We start from the raw sequence: 18987 nt of genomic DNA, 5'->3' as shown, positions 1-18987 counted from the left end.
GTAAATTGTATATGAATTGAAGTTTTTGTAAGAAAAGTGTTGCGACTTGGAAATTTACTTTTATATCGAACTTGACGTCTTGTTACGGCATATGTTGGCACTCATCCAAAACAATATGGCTGCGTTGATCGGTTGAGAATAATTGGCAAGGAGAAAAATATCGTCGCAGTTTGCAATTTTCATGGATATCCTTAATAGGTAAAGAAAAGTTTGTATTGTATGTAGTCTATTAACTGCGTGAAACCTAGTATGGTATTTTCCATGATGAATATTTCCGTATGGAAAGAATGCTGTCCCTGATGTTCCTCCGGCGTAATGAATAAGGTCTGTAAAATTTGGGTTTTTTAAGCAAAAATACAAACTCTGCTACGATAGACATTAGCGACTTTTGATAAAAATCCCGAAAGAGTCAGCGTGTGCTTTGACGGATGCTGCATTGTCCGGGATTGTAGGTCAAAGAATGTGGAACTTCAGCATTGAAAATGCTTTTCCAAGTGCAGCACTGCTGAAAATAGCTCTTGCATACTTAAAGGAACACCAGTAAAAAATCGGTGAATTGATTTGATCATTGGCGCACTACGTGGAACAACCAAATTAGAATAAAAGTTGTTTATTTCATAAGGACTACCGTGTGACCCACTAGTGATTGGTACCGAATTGTAAATAATGATGTATTCGTCTCAAAAATGGCTCTGAGCACTATGGGACTTAACATCGATGGTCATCAGTCCCCTAGAACTTAGAACTACTTAAACCTAACTAACCTAAGGACAGCACACAACACCCAGCCATCACGAGGCAGAGAAAATCCCTGACCCCGCCGGGAATCGAACCCGGGAACCCGGGCGTGGGAAGCGAGAACGCTACCGCACGACCACGAGATGCGGGCTATTCGTCTCATAACGTACTGTTATTAATTATGTGATTTCGGTACAAGAGACATGTCAGAAGTAGTGAGGTAATGTATCTTCATAAAATTGTAGTTAATGAGATGGAGCAGTATTTCACGGTTAATACTGTTTCCTTGAGACAGAAAAGTTATATTTTCGTAATGTTAATGATCAATGATATTTAATCTTTCATGAACTATTCCAATGAGTGATACCATTTTTATATCAGAGGCTCACGTAGCTGTCTCTTCAGTAAACCTATAATTTTAGGCTCTTGAAGATTTTCATTTTCTTATATTGGGATGTATGCTAAAATATCTTGATGAACAGGAGGCATAACATTATTTCTTGTACTCTGAGAATGATTTTTCATATATAAGTAGTTTTATGCTGTATACTGCATTACTGTAAGGCATGAACCAGCAGTAATTTCCTTATGAATTTTTCGGTTGTAGGCTATGTAATATCATTGATATAGATGCATTTAGAAATCTGTATTTTTATGAGATCAGTGAAATACTTTGAAAGAACATATTGCTATAAACTGTAGAGAGATATTAATAGTGGGAGGGAGTAGACAATCCTTAATGACATTTATTAACAAACGGTATTTTCTCCTCCTCGCCTTGTCTTACCTTGTTCTGTCAAACAGGTTCTCAAAGGTTACTTTGTTGTAGTTGGGTACCTCTAAAGTGGTATGTTTCAAGATCATGATAAGCTTAGAGTACTTAGCACATCTGTGGTGAAATGTTGCATCTTTAATGATCAAGCTCCAAATTGTATTTCGTGGGTTTCAAATGACTGTCCCTCAATGGTAGTGTAATGCCTAGTTGACATGGTTGCTATTACTGCACATCTGTGTGGTCTACAATGGCAAAAATTGTGGGCAAAACTATTGTGTTACAGGGCATTCCAATTTTCATGATATGAAAAGTGTAGTGGGGTATATTGTTACGTTAGGTGGTAGTTCAGGGGAGTGGGAAACAGAGAAAGTTGTTGGTTTTTGGGCAGTTTCACTTTGCATGGGTGTTCATGGGATGTTAATTATTACACAAACAAAGTGTGAGTCATTGCTGCACTTGACACAACTGTGTGTGATATGGGGTCGACAGAAGTGTCCGATCCCACGCGTCGGCTTTGACCCGTGACGTAAGGGTATTGTCGTGTGTGACGTCATGACGGCGCGGAGTTTGGTTTGAGTGTGGCTGTCTCCAGTTCTGTTTTATCTTATTTTATTTACTTTTCTGATCTGTTCGTTCTATCTCGTGAGATTTTTTTTTTTAAATTTAAAAACACTTATTACTTATTTTAATTATCTGTTTCATCGAATTTCTGTTTTTGTTTATTATATTTATCTTTCTGATCTGTTCGTTCTATCCCGTGAGATTTTTTTTTTAAAAAAGACAAAAAACACTAATCAGCTACGGAAGCATCTTTATCTTCTATGGGTTGCAGGGGTTACGACCCCTGGAGAGGTGGGTGGATATTCATGCATGGCTGTCTTCACTTACACGTTGTAGCTACGCAAGGCGTCTAAATTTGTTTATATTTAGTTTGCCCCCCACCCAAAACACCCCATTTCCCGCGCTGTCCCGTTAGTGTCATTAGGCTTCTTGTGGAAAGTGTGTGTGTTTGCTTTGACCCATGGCGGAAACAAAAACAGATGGGTGGGATCGGACGCTTCCGTATTTCCGTGATATGAACATTGAAGACTTGATGGTGTTGGAGTTACTGGCCAAAATAATCCTGTAAGAAATAGTAAGACACCTTGAGATTTATGAAGTTCCCTTTCTGCATTTGGAAGCTTATGTAAATGTAAAGGCAATATGAAGCCATCCTGAAGAGACTTCACTAATGGCACAGCGACACATATGCGGAAGCTATCCAAAGGATGCGGAGCTAACAGTGGAAATAGAAAATGATTGATGCTTTAGTGTTTTCTTTCTTTACAACGTCTTGAACATTGTTAAGATCTATGGATTGCTCTGGTTTGATAGTTGAAGTAGTTTTCTTGTTGAGCACCTGAGTGGTCATCTCCTCTTTGTCTACCAAGAATTAAAACTATTTGTTCTCTTTCTTTTATAATTGTTTCAGACCAACTGGCCTGAACTCTGCCATTACCAATTTATGAGAAACAACTTTCATTTTAGAGAAAAAATAGTGCTTTGGTACTCTCAAAATGTAGAAACTAAAAAGTACACTGATGTCACCACGTAGACATTTACGAAATGAGTGTTACAATGCTAGTTTCAAGAAGCATGTTCTGCAACTTTGTGTCTTCATGCAAAATGGGCTTAACATTTCATAATCAAGCTCTTCACACAGAACAGTGTTGAAATACCTCTGTTTCTTATATGTTCAAAGAGTTTATGTTCTAACAGCATAAGTCTTTAACTTTTGCTGTACATTCTGTTGTCTTAGTGCTCATGACATGGACACTGGTGTTACGTGGTGCAGTGGTTGACTTTATGAACTTTATTCAGGAGGGATGTGTGAGTGAGCTCTGCTTTCTGTATCCATCCTTCTGTAGATCATGAATTTGTTGATTTCATTGGTTTGTTGTGGTAACACGGTAACAAATTTCATGATGGTCAGTAGCGTTTCTTTATTTACTTGATCAAATAATAATTGTTTTGTATTTGAAAATCTCAGTTGGTTCGTATTGTGTTCTGGGTCAATCCAAATGAAGTGGTCCAATAAAAATTCACTAGGATGCTTGACCATTTTTAAATATTTTAATTTTTTATTTGCGATTGCCCTATAATTGAGAAGTTCAAAACAGTAAAAAGAAAAAAAAATTACTTTCACCTTTACTGAATGGCAGCCATTTTTGTTTGTAAGCGTGCAATGTTGTTTCAGTTTAGGGACGTTAGCAAAAATATGAATATCTTGACACTGGGTTAAGTTACAACATTGTAATTGAAATGATTGTTTTTAGAAAAGTGTCCTCTACAACATTGTCTATATCACAAAATACCCTAAATTCAAAAATAACCAGTCAAAATGACCTCCAAAGTTTGGTATCCAAATTTTCAAAAAATCCACATTGTAGGCCCAAAAAAATAACACAAGGAGTGATTTTTGAGTATCTATATTTTTCCTATAGTTAGATGTCAGACACTACTAGCCTCATATAGAGCAAGAAAACAAATGTTTCCTTAATTTTTTATGAATTTTTGAAATTTGAAAATTTTCATCTTTTGTAAAATTTGGGGTTAGTTATCTCAGTTGGGATTGGATATAAAAATGATTCTTGCACAGTTTATACACCTATATGGTAGCAACGTACTGTAAAAATTTCAACATTGATATCTGACTGTGAACAAATACATGAGTTTTTGACAATGGGGAACTAATTCACATTACTCTACAACTGACCTTATGGCTATTGCCTATTCATGTGATATTGGCAGGATATAATCAATTATTATTGAAGTAAGGTACTGAATTATATACAAAAAGTGGAATCCTCACTGAAATTATCATTTATGTTATTTTGGCACACTTAAAATAAATATTTTCAGTTAACATCCTTCGAGATGCGACTGTTCCTAAACCTGGTGGTGAATGTTAAGAACACTTAATTCTTCAGACAGCTTCTGTGGTATAGAATAATACCTCCCAGTTGCTGTGGTAAGTTCGAGCACTGAATGTTTCCTTAAAACATTTTTCATTGGTATCCAAACTTTGTCACTAGTAGATTTCTTTAATGATGATCTTGGGCCAGCAGAGTGGTAAAAATGCACAAAACATCATTGTTTTCCAAACTTATTCTTTCAACCTCTGCAAGCCACCACTTCCATCATATACACAGGCCACTATCTCATTCAACGTTAAAGACAGAGATGTAATTTTACTGACACAATGATACTCGTAAATTTCTGTTTCTGCATCTAACTAAGTTTTCTGCAATGCCAAGGAATTTGTGGAAATGCCTTGTTCCTTTTATTGCTCTACAGTTTTCAAATCTGGTTTGAAGTGTTGTTTTCGTATGCAGAACCACTTCTTTCTTGATCAGAAAATAGGTAATGCCTTTAATATTATCCTTGCAAAAGACATTCATGTCCTGTACTGTGAGAATTTGGTCTATGGTTGGTCTTTGTAGGCTGGCTTTACTTTTTCACATTTTGTTGTACCTCCTACTCCATTAAATGCATTTTTACTGTGGCAAGATGCAGAAAAGTGCCTTTCAGACTCCAACTCAAAGTCTACTTTGTGGTTGCACAGCATTGAAAAATTCTTGTTGTTCTTATACTGACTACCACTGCCATCTGAAAAGTATATCAGCTTCTCAACCGTGGGAAAGTTTTCTTGTATGTAATTTATTACATACTTTTGAAATGCATGTACAGTCAAAGTATTGTGCTCCAAGTAGTCACTTACAATGCAAATTGAAGAAATGCAAACTTCATATTTCGTATTTTTAAAGTACAGATTCAGTGGTGCCCTTGTATTGCATCCTGAATCACAAATGTTAAATTTTCTGCAAAATCAGCTAGCACTATGCACTTCAGTTTCATGAAGTGCTTCAAAAACTTACTTTCGGTTTTAGAAACATAGTGGTGACATTTGAGTTTTTGTAAGTTATCAATTAAAGATTCCAGGTACTCTTCCTGAGATTTAACCACTTTTATCGTTTCTGCCCTGTCAGTTGTGACCCACTGTTTGAAGGTGTCTGGCATTTCATCATCATATTCATGAAACAATTCAATAACGGTTTCCTTACCAGGGCATTTATTACACTAACTCATCATGCAGTCATAACTATTAGTGTCACGGACCACTAAATAATATAGTAACTCTTTGAGTTTTGCACCTGCAATCGTTTGTTTGACATTTTGATGATATAAACAAACACATACGGATCGTGTACCTGAGGATCCAGCCAAAATACACCACTTAGGGTGGAGGTCACAAAATTTTGACCTTCCAGTTTTGCATTCGGGATGAGAATTTTTGAAAGCCGCATATAGTTCATTTACATTTGACAGCACTAGTCATTTCTGCTTTTATAACAACTCTTTTGTTATCTTTGCAACCTGGGCGCACTCTACTGTTTTCATCATCTTCAAAAAACTGCTGGATCTTAATTGTTTCTTCACGTATATCTACTCCTTTCTTCTTTCCTAAAACTGGAAGAATGCCTTGCTCTTGAACTAATTTTTGGGTTAGTTTAACCAAACAATTAGAAACATTGAATTCATTAACTATTTTTTCTCCTGACCATGAGTCAGGGAGCAAACTTAAAATTTTAACTTTTTTCTCTTTAGATGTCACTGAACATTTAATTTTTAATTTCTCTATTAAGCTCAATTATTCAGTGTCAGATGATGCTGGTGGTAGGTTTTGTTCTTCTTTAGAAATAATGTTGGTATCTGTATTATTAGTGGTTCATGGTGTGGGTTCCTGTTGTCATGTCCTAGTTCATGAACCACGGGCAACGTATGAGTGGCCAAGTAAGTGGTCCCGACAGTCGGGATACCAGTTACTTTGGAATAAGGCTGGGCATCTCGGTCATATTCTGAGTCGTGGTCACCTTTATGCTCATACGGCAAAGACTACCAAATCCACCGGTTAGTCCCTCAACCGTTGGGGGTAAAACTCAATGGGATCCAGGGCAAGTAAGGCTAGCAACTTGCTTCCCTGGTTCTTTAAAATATGATGCTGGCAACAATCAGAGCAAAATGCCTCAGACCTTTGGAGGTGACGGAGTCCCACCTCTAACTGACAAACCAGGGATTCCTATGATACGACTTGGCAAATAAGTGGTAAAGAGATGGGGAGCTATTAATATCAATGGGGGCTACTCTGGGAGGAAGGTAGAGCTGGCAGAGGCTGCAAGTAAGATGGGGCTGGACGTTTTAGCTGTTAGTGACATTCGGGTAAGGGGTGAGAAAGAAGAAGTGGGAGAATACAAGGTCTACTTGTCAGGAGTCAAAGCAGGAATAGCACAATGGGGTGTAGGGCTTTACATCAGGAAAGAAATGGAACCCGGCGTAGTTGCAATAAGGTATGTAAACGAACGACTGATGTGGATAGATTTGACAGTGTCTAGCAAGAAAATTAGGATTGTGTCAGTATATTCGCATTGTGAAGGTACAGATCAAGATAAGTTGGATAGTTTTTATAGTGCACTCAGTGATGTAATTGTTAGAGTAAAGGACAAGGACAGTGTTCTGCTCATGGGTGATTTTAATGCCAGGATTGGAAATCGAACAGAAGGGTATGAAAAGGTTATGGGTAAATTTGGAGAGGATATGGAGGCCAACAGGAACGTGAAACAACTTTTGGCTTTCTGTGCCAGTATGGGCTTAGTAATCACAAACTCCTTTTTTAAACATAAGAACATTCACCGGTATACTTAGGAAGGCAGGGGAACCAGATCTGTCATTGACTATATAATAACACATCAGGAATTCAGGAAGGCTGTGAAGGACACACGTGTATTCAGGGGATTCCTTGATGACACTGATCATTATTTAATCTGCAGTGAAATTGGTATTGTGAGACTGAAAGTGCAGGAGGTCAGGTCCATATGTAGGAGGATAAGAGTGGAGATACTTCAGGATAAGGAAATCAGGCACAAGTACATAACAGTGATCTCAGAAAGGTACCAGTTAGTTGAATGTAGTCAATTACAGTCATTGGAAAAGGAATGGACAAGGTACAGGGACGCATTACTAGAAGTGGCTAAAGAATGCTTGGAACAGTAATGTGTGAAGGTAGGATGAAGCAAACAGCTTGGTGGAATGACACAGTCAAGGCAGCCTGTAAAAGGAAAAAGAAGGCGTACCAAAAATGACTATATACTAGAACTCAGGTAGACAGAGAAAGTTATGTTGAAGAAAGAAACAAAGCCAAACAGATAATTGCAGCAGCCAAGAAGAAATCTTGGAAGACTTTGGAAACAGGTTGGAGACTTTGGGTCAACCTGCTGGAAAACCATTCTGGAGTGTAATTAACAGTCTTCGAAAGGGAGGTAAGAAGGAAATGACAAGTATTTTGGACAGGTCAGGAAAACTGCTGGTGAATCCTGTGGATTCCTTGGGCAGATGGAGGGAATATTTTGAAGAGTTGCTCAATGTAGGTGAAAATACGATCAGTAATGTTTTAGATTTCGATGTACAGATTTCGATGTACAATGGGATAGGAATGATGATGGAAATAGGATCACATTTGAGGAAGTGGAGAAAATGGTCAATAGATTACAGTGCAATAAAGCAGCTGGGGTAGATGAAATTAAGTCAGAACTCATCAAATACAGTGGAATGTCAGGTCTTAAATGGCTACACAGGATAATTGAAATGGCCTGGGAGTCGGGACAGGTTCCATCAGACTGGACAGTAATCACACCAATCTTTAAACATGGAAACAGAAAAGATTGTAACAACTACAGAGGTATCTCTTTAATCAGCATTGTGGGTAAAATCTTCTCAGGTATTGTTGAAAGGAAAGTGCGAGTATTAGTTGAAGACCAATTGGATGAAAATCAGTGTGGGTTTAGGCCTCTTAGAGGTTGTCAGGACCAGATCTTTAGCTTACGGCAAATAATGGAGAAGTGTTATGAGTGGAACAGGGAATTGTATCTATGCTTTATAGATCTAGAAAAGGCATATGACCGGGTTCCTAGAAGGAAGTTATTGTCTGTTCTACGAGATTATGGAATAGGAGGCAAACTTTTGCAAGCAATTAAAGGTCTTTACATAGATAGTCAGGCAGCAGTTAGAGTTGACGGTAAATTGAGTTCATGGTTCAGAGTAGTTTCAAGGGTGAGACAAGGCTGCAACCTGTCTCCCACTGTTGTTCATATTATATATGGATCATATGTTCAAAACAATAGACTGGCTGGGTGAGATTAAGATATGTGAACACAAAATAAGCAGTCTCGCATATGCAAATGACTTAGTTGTGATGGCAGATTCGATTGAAAGTTTGCAAAGTAATATTTCAGAGCTAGATCAGAAATGTAAGGACTATGGTATGAAGATTAGCATCTCCAAAGCGAAAGTAATGTCAGTGAGAAAGAAATATAAACGGATTGAGCGCCAAATAGGAGGAACAAAGTTAGAACAGGTGGACAGTTTCAAGTACTTAGGATGCATATTCTCACAGGATGGCAACATAGTGAAAGAACTGGAAGCGAGGTGTAGCAAAGCTAATGCAGTGAGTGCTCAGCTATGACCTACTCTCTTCTGCAAGAAGGAAGTCAGTACCAAGACTAAGTTATCTGTGCACCGTTCAATCTTTCGACCAACTTTGTTGTATGGGAGTGAAAGCTGGGTGGATTCAGGTTACCTTATCAATAAGGTTGAGGTTACGGATATGAAAGTAGCTAGGATGATTGCAGGTACTAGTAGATGGGAACAATGGCAGGAGGGTGTCCACAATGAGGAAATCAAAGAAAAACTGGGAATGAACTCTATAGATGCAGCAGTCAGGGCGAACAGGCTTAGATGGTGGGTTCATGTTACACGCATGGGAGAATCAAGGTTACCCAAGAGACTCATGGGTTCAGCAGTAGAGGGTAGGAGGAGTCGGGGCAGACCAAGGAGAAGGTACCTGGATTTGGTTAAAAATGATTTTGAAGTAATAGGCTTAACATCAGAAGAGGCACCAATGTTAGCACTGAATAGGGGATCATGGAGGAATTTTATAAGGGGGGCTATGCTCCAGACTGAACGCTGAAAGGCATGATCAGTCTTGATGATTGATGATTGATGATGATGATGATGATGATGATGATGATCTGTATTATTAAAGCATGATTCCATATCTTTGCTAGTGTTGTCTGAAATTTGTTGCACCTTATTTTCAATAAGTGCTTTTCTTTTTCTGCTTCTTAATTTTATAACGTAGAATAAGCAAAATCCAATATGCTAACAGCTTCCTTATTAGGAATATAAATGTCATTAACAAGGTTACATGATTCACAACAAATATTTTTGAGTAACAATTTGGGCACAGGAAATTTCCAGGAATCACATTACGTTTCACTTGGGAAGCTGTTTGACTCTCACATAACAAGGACAAATGTTCAAGTTTTATTTCCCTCAAACCGTCAGTAATAGGCTTTTTATGAACTTTAAGTGGATCACAGCACTTTCTTCTAAAAATGTGGTTGTACTTCAGGATATTTTTCTTCTCATGATACTCGCACACTGATGTTACAGAAGAAGTTACTCGAAATTTAAACAAAGTTGTCGAACTTCATTGAAGTCAATGATATTTTTCAAGTTTTTTGAAACTGAACCGTAAACTGTTTTGTGACACACTTCACTTTCTATCTGTCCAACAGAGCACTGTTCATCCATGTTATTGCATTCCTGTTAATCTCTCAAAATTAATTACAAATTACACACAGAAGAAAGCACGTAACACATTCTACACTCTCGATGAAGTATGTATATCCAATCTAACAGAGGTTTCAGATCAGACTGACTACAACAATGCCACACTCAGCAATATGTACTGCTACAATGCCACACCCAGCAATAATGTACTTCTCTGTTGACAGTAAACCTAAACATAAATGGGCATTTTTATTACCATAGAACAAGAGCAAAAGCTCCTATTATTTAATATTGCATTACTGAAAATAAGTAAACTAAATAAATTTTGGATGATGGTGTTAACTAAATATATGTCACAATTAAATTTTATTACAGTGAAACAATAAACCATTTAAATAGGCAACAGCTATAAGATCAGTTGTAGAGTAATGTGAATTAGTTCCTCATTTTGAAAAATTCATACCTTTGTTCACAGTCAGATATCAATGTTGAAATTTTTACAGTACATTGCTATCATATAGGTGTACAAACTATGCAAAAATCATAATTTTATATTCAGTCCCACCTGAGATAACAAACCCCAAATTTTACAAAAAATGAAAATTTTCAAATTTCAAAAATTCATAAAAAATCCAGGAAACATTTGTAAGTGTGCTTGCTCTATATGAGGCTAGCAGTGTATGATATCTAACTCTAGGAAAAATAGAGACTCTCATAAATCACTCCTTGTTTGTTATTTTTGGGCATAAAAAGTAGATTTTTGGAAATTTGGATACCCAACTTTGGAGGTCATTTTGACTGGTTATTTTTGAATTTAGGGTATTTTGTGTAGTAGACAATGTTGTAGAGGACACTTTTCTAAATACAATCATGTCAGTTGCAATGTTGTAACTTAACCCAGTGCAGAGATATTCAAATTTTCGCTATTGTCTCCAGACAGAAAAATCGTTGCGCACCTGCAGATAAAAATGGCTGCCATCCAGTAAAGGTGCAAAGTAAATTATTAAAAAAAAAACTGTTTCGAACTTCTCAAATATAGAGCAATCTAATATAAAAAAAATAAAAATATTTAAAAATCAAGCAACCATCACTGGACCACTTCATATGGATTTGACGCTTCTTCACTTTTCCACTGATCGCGTTAGTGGAGTGGTAGATATATTCAGGTATGGGACTACATCTGAGTTGGGTTCATGTGATGTATCTGAGTTATTCACTTCTATGATTTATACCTTCTACTATTTATTTCAAAACTGATTTGGCAGCTGTCTCTTATTTTTCTGTCAGTGGTCTGTAAAACATAAAAAAATTAGAGCATTCATGGACTAGTATGGTAGTAAAGCTGCCCCTCTCCTTTCGCCCTCACCCCCACCCCCCAACATCTAGCTGTGGTGACACCGATCTGTAGCATAGCCCAATGTCTGTGTGAGGCTGGAAGGAGGTAATTTGTGAGAGTTGGCAAAGCTAAAATACGTGAATGTGAAATACAGATGGTGGTAGCATATTCATTTTTAGTGTGATTCAGTGTTTACGCCATATGTAACAACTTTTCCCAATTTGTGTCGTAAAAAATAAGACTGCTTGGTAAATTCAGGATACTTATTTAAATAACGCACAAGTCTCTGACAAATATTACAAGCAGATAATGCTCATATATCATACACAGACCACAAAAAACGAGCAGGAATGATCCACTGTGTAACTTTTATTCATTTTTCTACACAGTTACCTCTAATTTGTATTTATATTTCTATGATAACTGTCATTTACAACTATTTTTACTATCATTCATTTTCAGGCACAGTTGCAGCAATAGCAGCTACATGTAGGATGACAGCAGTAATGGCAAATGGGAACTGGGATCCAGGTAATTTTGAAATTGTGGCTGTAATATGCCGTGATTACAGTAGTCATAATCACTTTTGACCACAATTTATGATACAATTACAGCATTGTCTCGGTTGTTGGTGTCATTGGAAGAAGCAAGGCAAGTATTACCTAGTTCAGAAGAAGAATTTGGTTTCTTAAGTGGCCTGTTACAATCGAAAGAACTTCATGCATTGGTGAAAGTGCACAACAAAATTATAAATAATGGAAAGGATGAAAAATTTCACCCTACTGTATCAAACTCAATGCAGATAGCATTGGATGTATTGGATGTTATTGCACCGAAGGCTACTTCTAATGAAGACTGCAAAAATTTGTTCATACTGTTGCAGAAACCACACATTCAGGTAACAGGTGATTGTTGCTGTTGCATGGCTTTTCTACTAGGTTGTTAACTGACGATGTGCCAGTCATAGTTCCACATTATTTTAATGATTAGTTACGTAGATGGTTATAACGCATGCATTCCCAGTTTTTTAGTGTTATGTACTGTGTTTAAAGTAATGAGAGATCTTTGGAGTCATATAAATGAAAGTGGTAAAACACATTCCATAACAAAAATTGTGGGAAGAACTATGCCATTTCATTGCACATGAGTAAGAAATTTAATATAAATGTATGCCCTGAAGTGCTTCATTTTAGGATTATTACTGAAAGCATGTTGTACAAGGGACAGACAGCCATGACAGAACTATTCCACCAAGTGTGAAGATTTATGAGACAGGCAAAGTATCCTCAGACTTTTAGAAGAATGTAATAATTCCAATTCCAAAAAAGGCAGCTGTGGACAGGTGTGAATATCACCAAAGCAGAAATTCATCAGGTGTGGTTGCAACCCATGATACAAATTATTTACAGAAGAATGGAAAAACTTGTAGAGACCAATGGCAGGGAAATCAGTTAGAGTTCCAAAGGAATGTAGGAGGCAGTATTGACCAAGTGACTTATCTTACAAGATAGGTTAAAGAAAGGCAGACCAATATTTATAGCAGTTGTAGATTTGGAGAAAGGTTTTTGGCAATGTGAAGTGTCCTACACTTCGAAATTTTGAACATAACAGGGGTAATGTGTATGGAGGGGAGGGTTGCCTAAAACTTGTGCAGAAAAGAAGGCAATCAGACAGGGCTGTAACCTGTTGTCAATGTTACTCAGTCTGTACATTGAGCAAGCCGTGAAGGAAACCAAGCTCCATTTTGGGACAGGAGTGAAGGTTCAGGGAGCAGAAATGAAGATTTCAGGGTTTGCCAGTGATGACGTAATTCTGTCAGACACAACAAAGTACTTGGAAGATCAGTTTAACAGAACGGATAGTGGTTTCAAATGAGGTTATAGTCTATAAGAGTGGAAAATCGAGGATGAAATGTAGCAGTGTTGCGAAAAGATAGTTGCTACTCACCATATAGCAAAGATGCAGAGTTGTGGACAGGCACAACGTAACTGTCGGAAAATGAGCTTTCAGCCAACAAGGCCTTCATCAGAGATAGAAACTCACGCAAATGCAACTCACACACATGACCACATTCTCTAGCTGCTGAGTGTGGTCTTGAACGAAAGTGAAAGGTGGGTGATAAACATTCAGACAAGAAAATTGAAACTTTTCAAATGTGGTGCTACAAAAGAATTCTCAAGATTGAATAACTAATGATGATGATCTGAATTGAGTGGAGGAACAAGGAAATTTATGGCACAATGTTACTAAAAGGAAAAATTAGTTGATTGAATACATCCTGAAGCAACAAGAACCCATCAGTCTGGCAATGCTATAGGAGGTGTTGAAGAGTTTAGTAGAAGGTTGTCACTTATCAGTAAGTTTACATTAAATGTTCTTCCAGTAATAACTGAAAAACAAAGAACTCAGACACATCTAACAGCTGAGAACACCTGAAAGAGTGAAGTGGTGAACTTAGCTCTTTTAGTTTTTTGTATCTACATGTCTTTGTTCATGGACAACCAAAATGTAAATGCCTGTCAAACACTTTATGCTCTGCCATCACCTTTAAATTATTTTTTTAGCAACAGTATATGTTGTATGCAAAGAATATGTCATAAGCTCATGGACACATGAAATCAGTCAGAATACCACATCCGTCTAACCTTCAGACATTTTGTTCTTTTTCGATAGTACGTTGTTTTCATAACCCCGTGAAACAGAGCAGTATAAAAATAACACATGTACTGACCTGTGTTTGTGTGTTTGTGTTTGGGGGTGGGGATGGGGGGGGGGGGGGAGGTGCTGGAGTTGCTTTGTACTGCTGTAAATTGAGATCCTGTAGAAGGAGCTCAAAACTGGGAAAATTTTGTATCCATTCAACTCTTAAGACACATCTTGCAAAATTAAAAAAAAAAACGCTTCCAGAGGTGACCAGCAAAAATACTACATACCAATGCTCAGAAGATCAATCAACAGGAAATGCTGCCCTTTGTTTCCCAACAAACTAGAATGTTCTTCGAAGTTTTACGCATAAAAGTTCAAAGACTGCTCTAGTTCGTGGGTTTATCATGGTTGAATACCACATTGATGTAAGCAAATTGTTGCACATGTTTCTAATATACATGTTGCATGAATACAAAAAATTTAATTCTCACAGTTTTTTAGAAGTTCTACACAGAATTTTTTAATTGAGTGCACTCTTTACCATAATTTACTGCTGGTGCTTTGAGCAGAGAGATGTGCCATGATTGGAAAAGCAAGTAGCACTGAATCCTGTGTTATTCACATAAATTTGTGTTAGAATACTGTACTAGTGCATGTTCTGTTTCAAACATTATGACAGGCCTACAACAAAGTAACTTTCTCCATGGAAATCAGCATGGATTCTGAAAACCTCTGCTGTGTGAAACTTGACTCTTGCTCTTCAGATATGTTATCTGCAGTGTCATGTATAGAGAAAACAAAATTGAAATGATGTTCCTAGATTGAAAAAGCTATTGGTTTCGAACCAGAGTGATGCATTCTGAACAAAATACGTTCATATGCTTTATTTAATCAGGTTTGACTCCTTGGCAAGCTCCAGAAAGACGGAAGTACTTGAAAATATCATCTTGGCCCAGAATGCACTAGCCAACTTCCATTAAGTCACATAGCAAAATATGGCCCAGCTGCTGTTCTCACCATCCAGTCTTTAATACTAACAGCTTTTTGTGACCCGCCGCCCCCCCCCCCCCCCCATCCTCCCTCCTTCGGCAACTTCACAACACTGCAGTCAGTCAAACAAATGTTCAGTTTCCTATGCCTGTATGATTGCTATCTTAACCACCTCCCCCTACACACACACATAGTGAGGTCAACACTGTTTTTAAATTTGATGAAGTACATGAAATCTACTACACCAAATTTTATTTTTAACATAGCCTTTTACGAAGTTTTAGATGTGCACTGAAATGTAGCAGTTGTTTACGTGTGTCTGTCTCTGTGTGTGTGTGTGTGTGTGTGTGTGTGTGTGTGTGTGTGTGTGTGAGGGGTTGGGGGGGGGGGGGGGGGAGAGGTGGCAATGGGCAAATAGTAGCTAGAGGTACAAAATAACAGAGACTCATGAAGTGAACAGCTTTACCATGATGAACATCACTTGTCACAGAGGTGAAAAGAAACAACTTTAACATAACTGAGAATAGGACATTGTTCTGACACAGGCAAAATGTCTATGCAGTCATAGTGGCATGCCAGTGTTGGTATATCGTATTTTACAAGAAGACGACAATTTTTTAATAACAATTCACCCTCTGTTTTAAATAACTATGAAAGAAATGTGGAAATAGTATTAAGGTTTTGTGTGTTGTCAAGATTCCTTCAAGAATTAATGGATTGGTTACTTCAATGTGTCTGAGTTAAGAGTTCATCCTTTTTTAGTCAGTGATAAAACCCACCATGATTATCTGAATCGTAATGTTATAATTCTGACTTTGTGTTCATCTCTGTTCTAATAAATGTGTTCATGTATAAAGTGTGACTCATATTTTATTAAAGGAATTTTGACATCCATGATAAAACTGTTACCTAACATTTGCGTATTCTGATAGTCCGCGTTTCTTCCCCTTTGTTTAAATTTTTTTGTCAGCCACACACATGTACCTGGCAAAAAACTTCCACACTTTTTAGCTAATTTTTGTCTTATTTAAGCAATGGGAAATCCAGGATGGAATAATGACAATATTATGAAAAGGATAGTTGATAATCACCATACAGAGGAGATGCTGAGTTGCAGGTAGGCACAACAAAAAGACTGTTAAATAAATAAGCTTTTGGCCAAAAAGGCTTTTATCGGAATTAAACACACACACACACACACACACACACACACACACACACACACACACACACATCATGACCATTGTCTGTGGCTACCGAGGCCAGACTCACTGTTATTATTGCTTACTTGTAAACTAATTATGAACTGGTCCGCCATCAACATGACAATGGCTTCACTATATGATAATCAGTATTACTGGTTTCAAGGTGCACAACAGCATGATTATCAGCACTCTTGCAGAATATGAATGTATAAATTTAGCAATCTTCTTGGGTAAGCCAGTATGGCTTCGACAGAGACTGTGGTCGCGTCTGTGAATTGCATTTATTGTGTTTTATTGTGTGTGTGTGTGTGTGTGTGTGTGTGTGTGTGTGTGTGTGTGTGTGTGTGATTTGTAATTCCAATGAAGGCCATTTTTGCCAAAAGCTTATTTATTTGACAGTCTTTTTTGTTGTGCTTATCTGTGACTCAGCATCTCAGAATGCTATATGGTGAGTACCAACTATCCTTTTCATTATATTATCGTGTCTTATTTAGTAGTTTATATCTTGACTGATACATAGTTTTATTAAAGTAAGAGGGAAGTGCATGAATGTGTATGAAGACGTGCTAGCACCCATGAGTAATTCTTAGTATTTTTTTTATTATATAGATAATCAGTTGCTTTGTGTATTGTCATTGAGAGACAGTTGTTGAAGTGTCTTATATCTATATCTACATCTACGTATGTATATGTGGTACCATGGGCATTTATCCAAGAAGACCGCTAAAATCGTGCAGTCATATTTGGCAAGGGTGCTGATAACGATGCTGTTGAACACCTAAAAATCAGTATCAGTAACTTAATTACCGTATAGTGAAAGTATTGCCATGACGATGACAAACCAGTTCACTATTAGTTTATAGGTAAGCAGTAATAACAACAGTGAGTGTAACGGTAGTAGCAACAGTGATGCTGAAGTGTTTCAGAAGGCATTGACAAAACCATCATGAGATGTGTTGCTGACAGGAATGGAAACCAGTTCCTATAGCCACAAGTTAACAAGTGTGTGCCATTTGACGCAGCTCTGTTTTTAAAGTGGATGATGCAAGGGGTACTAGCCTGCCTGCCCCTGTTCACTTCCTCATGGGCATATCACAGCTTATGCTACGCATTTCTGCTTATAACACCAATGATATTCCACTAGAAGTAGTGTGTGAGAAGACGAAAATGATTGAGCATTGTTCATTAGTGTGTGCTTATAAAATTAATGTACAAATAAAAAATTAAAGGTGTAGATAGTCAAATGAGAAATACTTCTGGCCACAAACTAAAAACAAACTATAGCAATACTATTAGTAAATAGAAACTTCTGATCAAATTGCCACCTACATTGTCAGAAAAAAGTTGGCATTCTTCCAGTACTACAGACTTCAGTAATATTGTTGCAAAGGTCTTACACAAATACACTGTATAAGAAACACAAATGCAACTGCATCAACAGCAAAAGTATTACATGCATCAGCAGAAATAACCAACGTTTGAAAATATATGTTTAGATAAAAAATCTACTCACCTAATGGTGGTAGGTCAAAATGCATGTGAAAGATACAGAAATGCTCAAGCTTTTGGAGCCAGTAGTATATATAGTAACTCTTTCCATTGTAGCAATTTGCTGCTATAGTTCTGGATTTTTCCTTACATTCATTAGAGCATTTAGATAATAGTGTGTTCTTAGAGCAACAGTTAAAAGCAGTAGAGTGCCAACATTAGGAAAAAAAAAACCACTTCACTTCTTCAAAGAGCTACTTATTACTTGTACTTCTTAATGTTAAGTTTAAAATTAATTTCACTGTTATAATTGTGAACTAGAAAATAATATTGTGCAATGAAAACTATAGATTGGTGATTAGATTAAGACATTAGCTTCACTACATGATTAGCTTTAACACATTAATTCTAATCTCTTGTAATATTTGGATGATGATAAATAAATTACAAATTCAAAGTTATTTTTGACTTTGTTACTTATTAGCCTCACATGATTTTTCTTATTGACAGCATGACATTTGTATGTACTTTGTACCCTTAGTTCGCATGCATGGTTTGTTCACCACTTATACTGTTTAAGATTTTTTTCTCAACAACCCATATCAGCATGATGTATTACTTGCCCACAATATTATAGCACTTGGTGTCCAGTGGCCTTTTTGGTAACACACAGTGATGTTAGAGTAAACAAGTACTGTGGTGACTAAGGAAAACACATCACACATCACACTGTTAATGATTCAAGACAGTTGTGCATATACTGTCAAGTGGTTCACCATGTCCTCATGACACACCACGATAAAAACTCATGATAAGCCAATCGAAGCGTCCTCACTCCCAGGTGCAGTAATATTGTAGTCGACTAATACCATTTGTCTTTATGATGATAATACAATTGTGAGACATTTAATAAAAATTAAATTTGTTTACATTTTGAATGTGTTACTTGAAGGTACTTAATTAAAGATGCAGGTGTTTATAATGAAATTTTATTGTTTCTCATGTTGTGTATTGATTCAGGATGAACAATTTGTCATCTATGGAGATGTATTCACCTTGTACTCCCTCAACACCCTCAGCGATTCACCTATAACTGTGTACAAGTTCATGTTACTAAGGGGTGAAATAACTGAGTTTTCATT

The 18987-nt window shown here is 37.1% G+C and overlaps 1 protein-coding gene across 5 annotated transcripts in view; it reads left to right on the top strand.

Moving 5' to 3' along the window:
• The first annotated feature begins 76 nt into the window (after positions 1-76).
• Positions 77-18987, top strand: part of LOC124795006 (MAGUK p55 subfamily member 7) — a 268265-nt gene continuing 249354 nt past the window's right edge. For all 5 annotated transcript variants that reach the window (XM_047258764.1, XM_047258763.1, XM_047258766.1 and 2 more), the window contains exons 1-3: positions 77-198; positions 11979-12047; positions 12131-12414. In XM_047258764.1, the coding sequence (XP_047114720.1) occupies positions 12011-12047; positions 12131-12414 (321 nt within the window). In that variant the 5' untranslated portion in view covers positions 77-198; positions 11979-12010. The remainder of the gene's footprint in view (positions 199-11978; positions 12048-12130; positions 12415-18987) is intronic.

The sequence above is a fragment of the Schistocerca piceifrons genome, chromosome 4 (assembly GCF_021461385.2).
Source record: "Schistocerca piceifrons isolate TAMUIC-IGC-003096 chromosome 4, iqSchPice1.1, whole genome shotgun sequence".
Classification (NCBI taxonomy): Eukaryota; Metazoa; Arthropoda; class Insecta; order Orthoptera; family Acrididae; genus Schistocerca; species Schistocerca piceifrons.
Note: the sequence above shows the minus strand (reverse complement) of the source record. Positions and strands in the feature narration are given on the sequence as shown.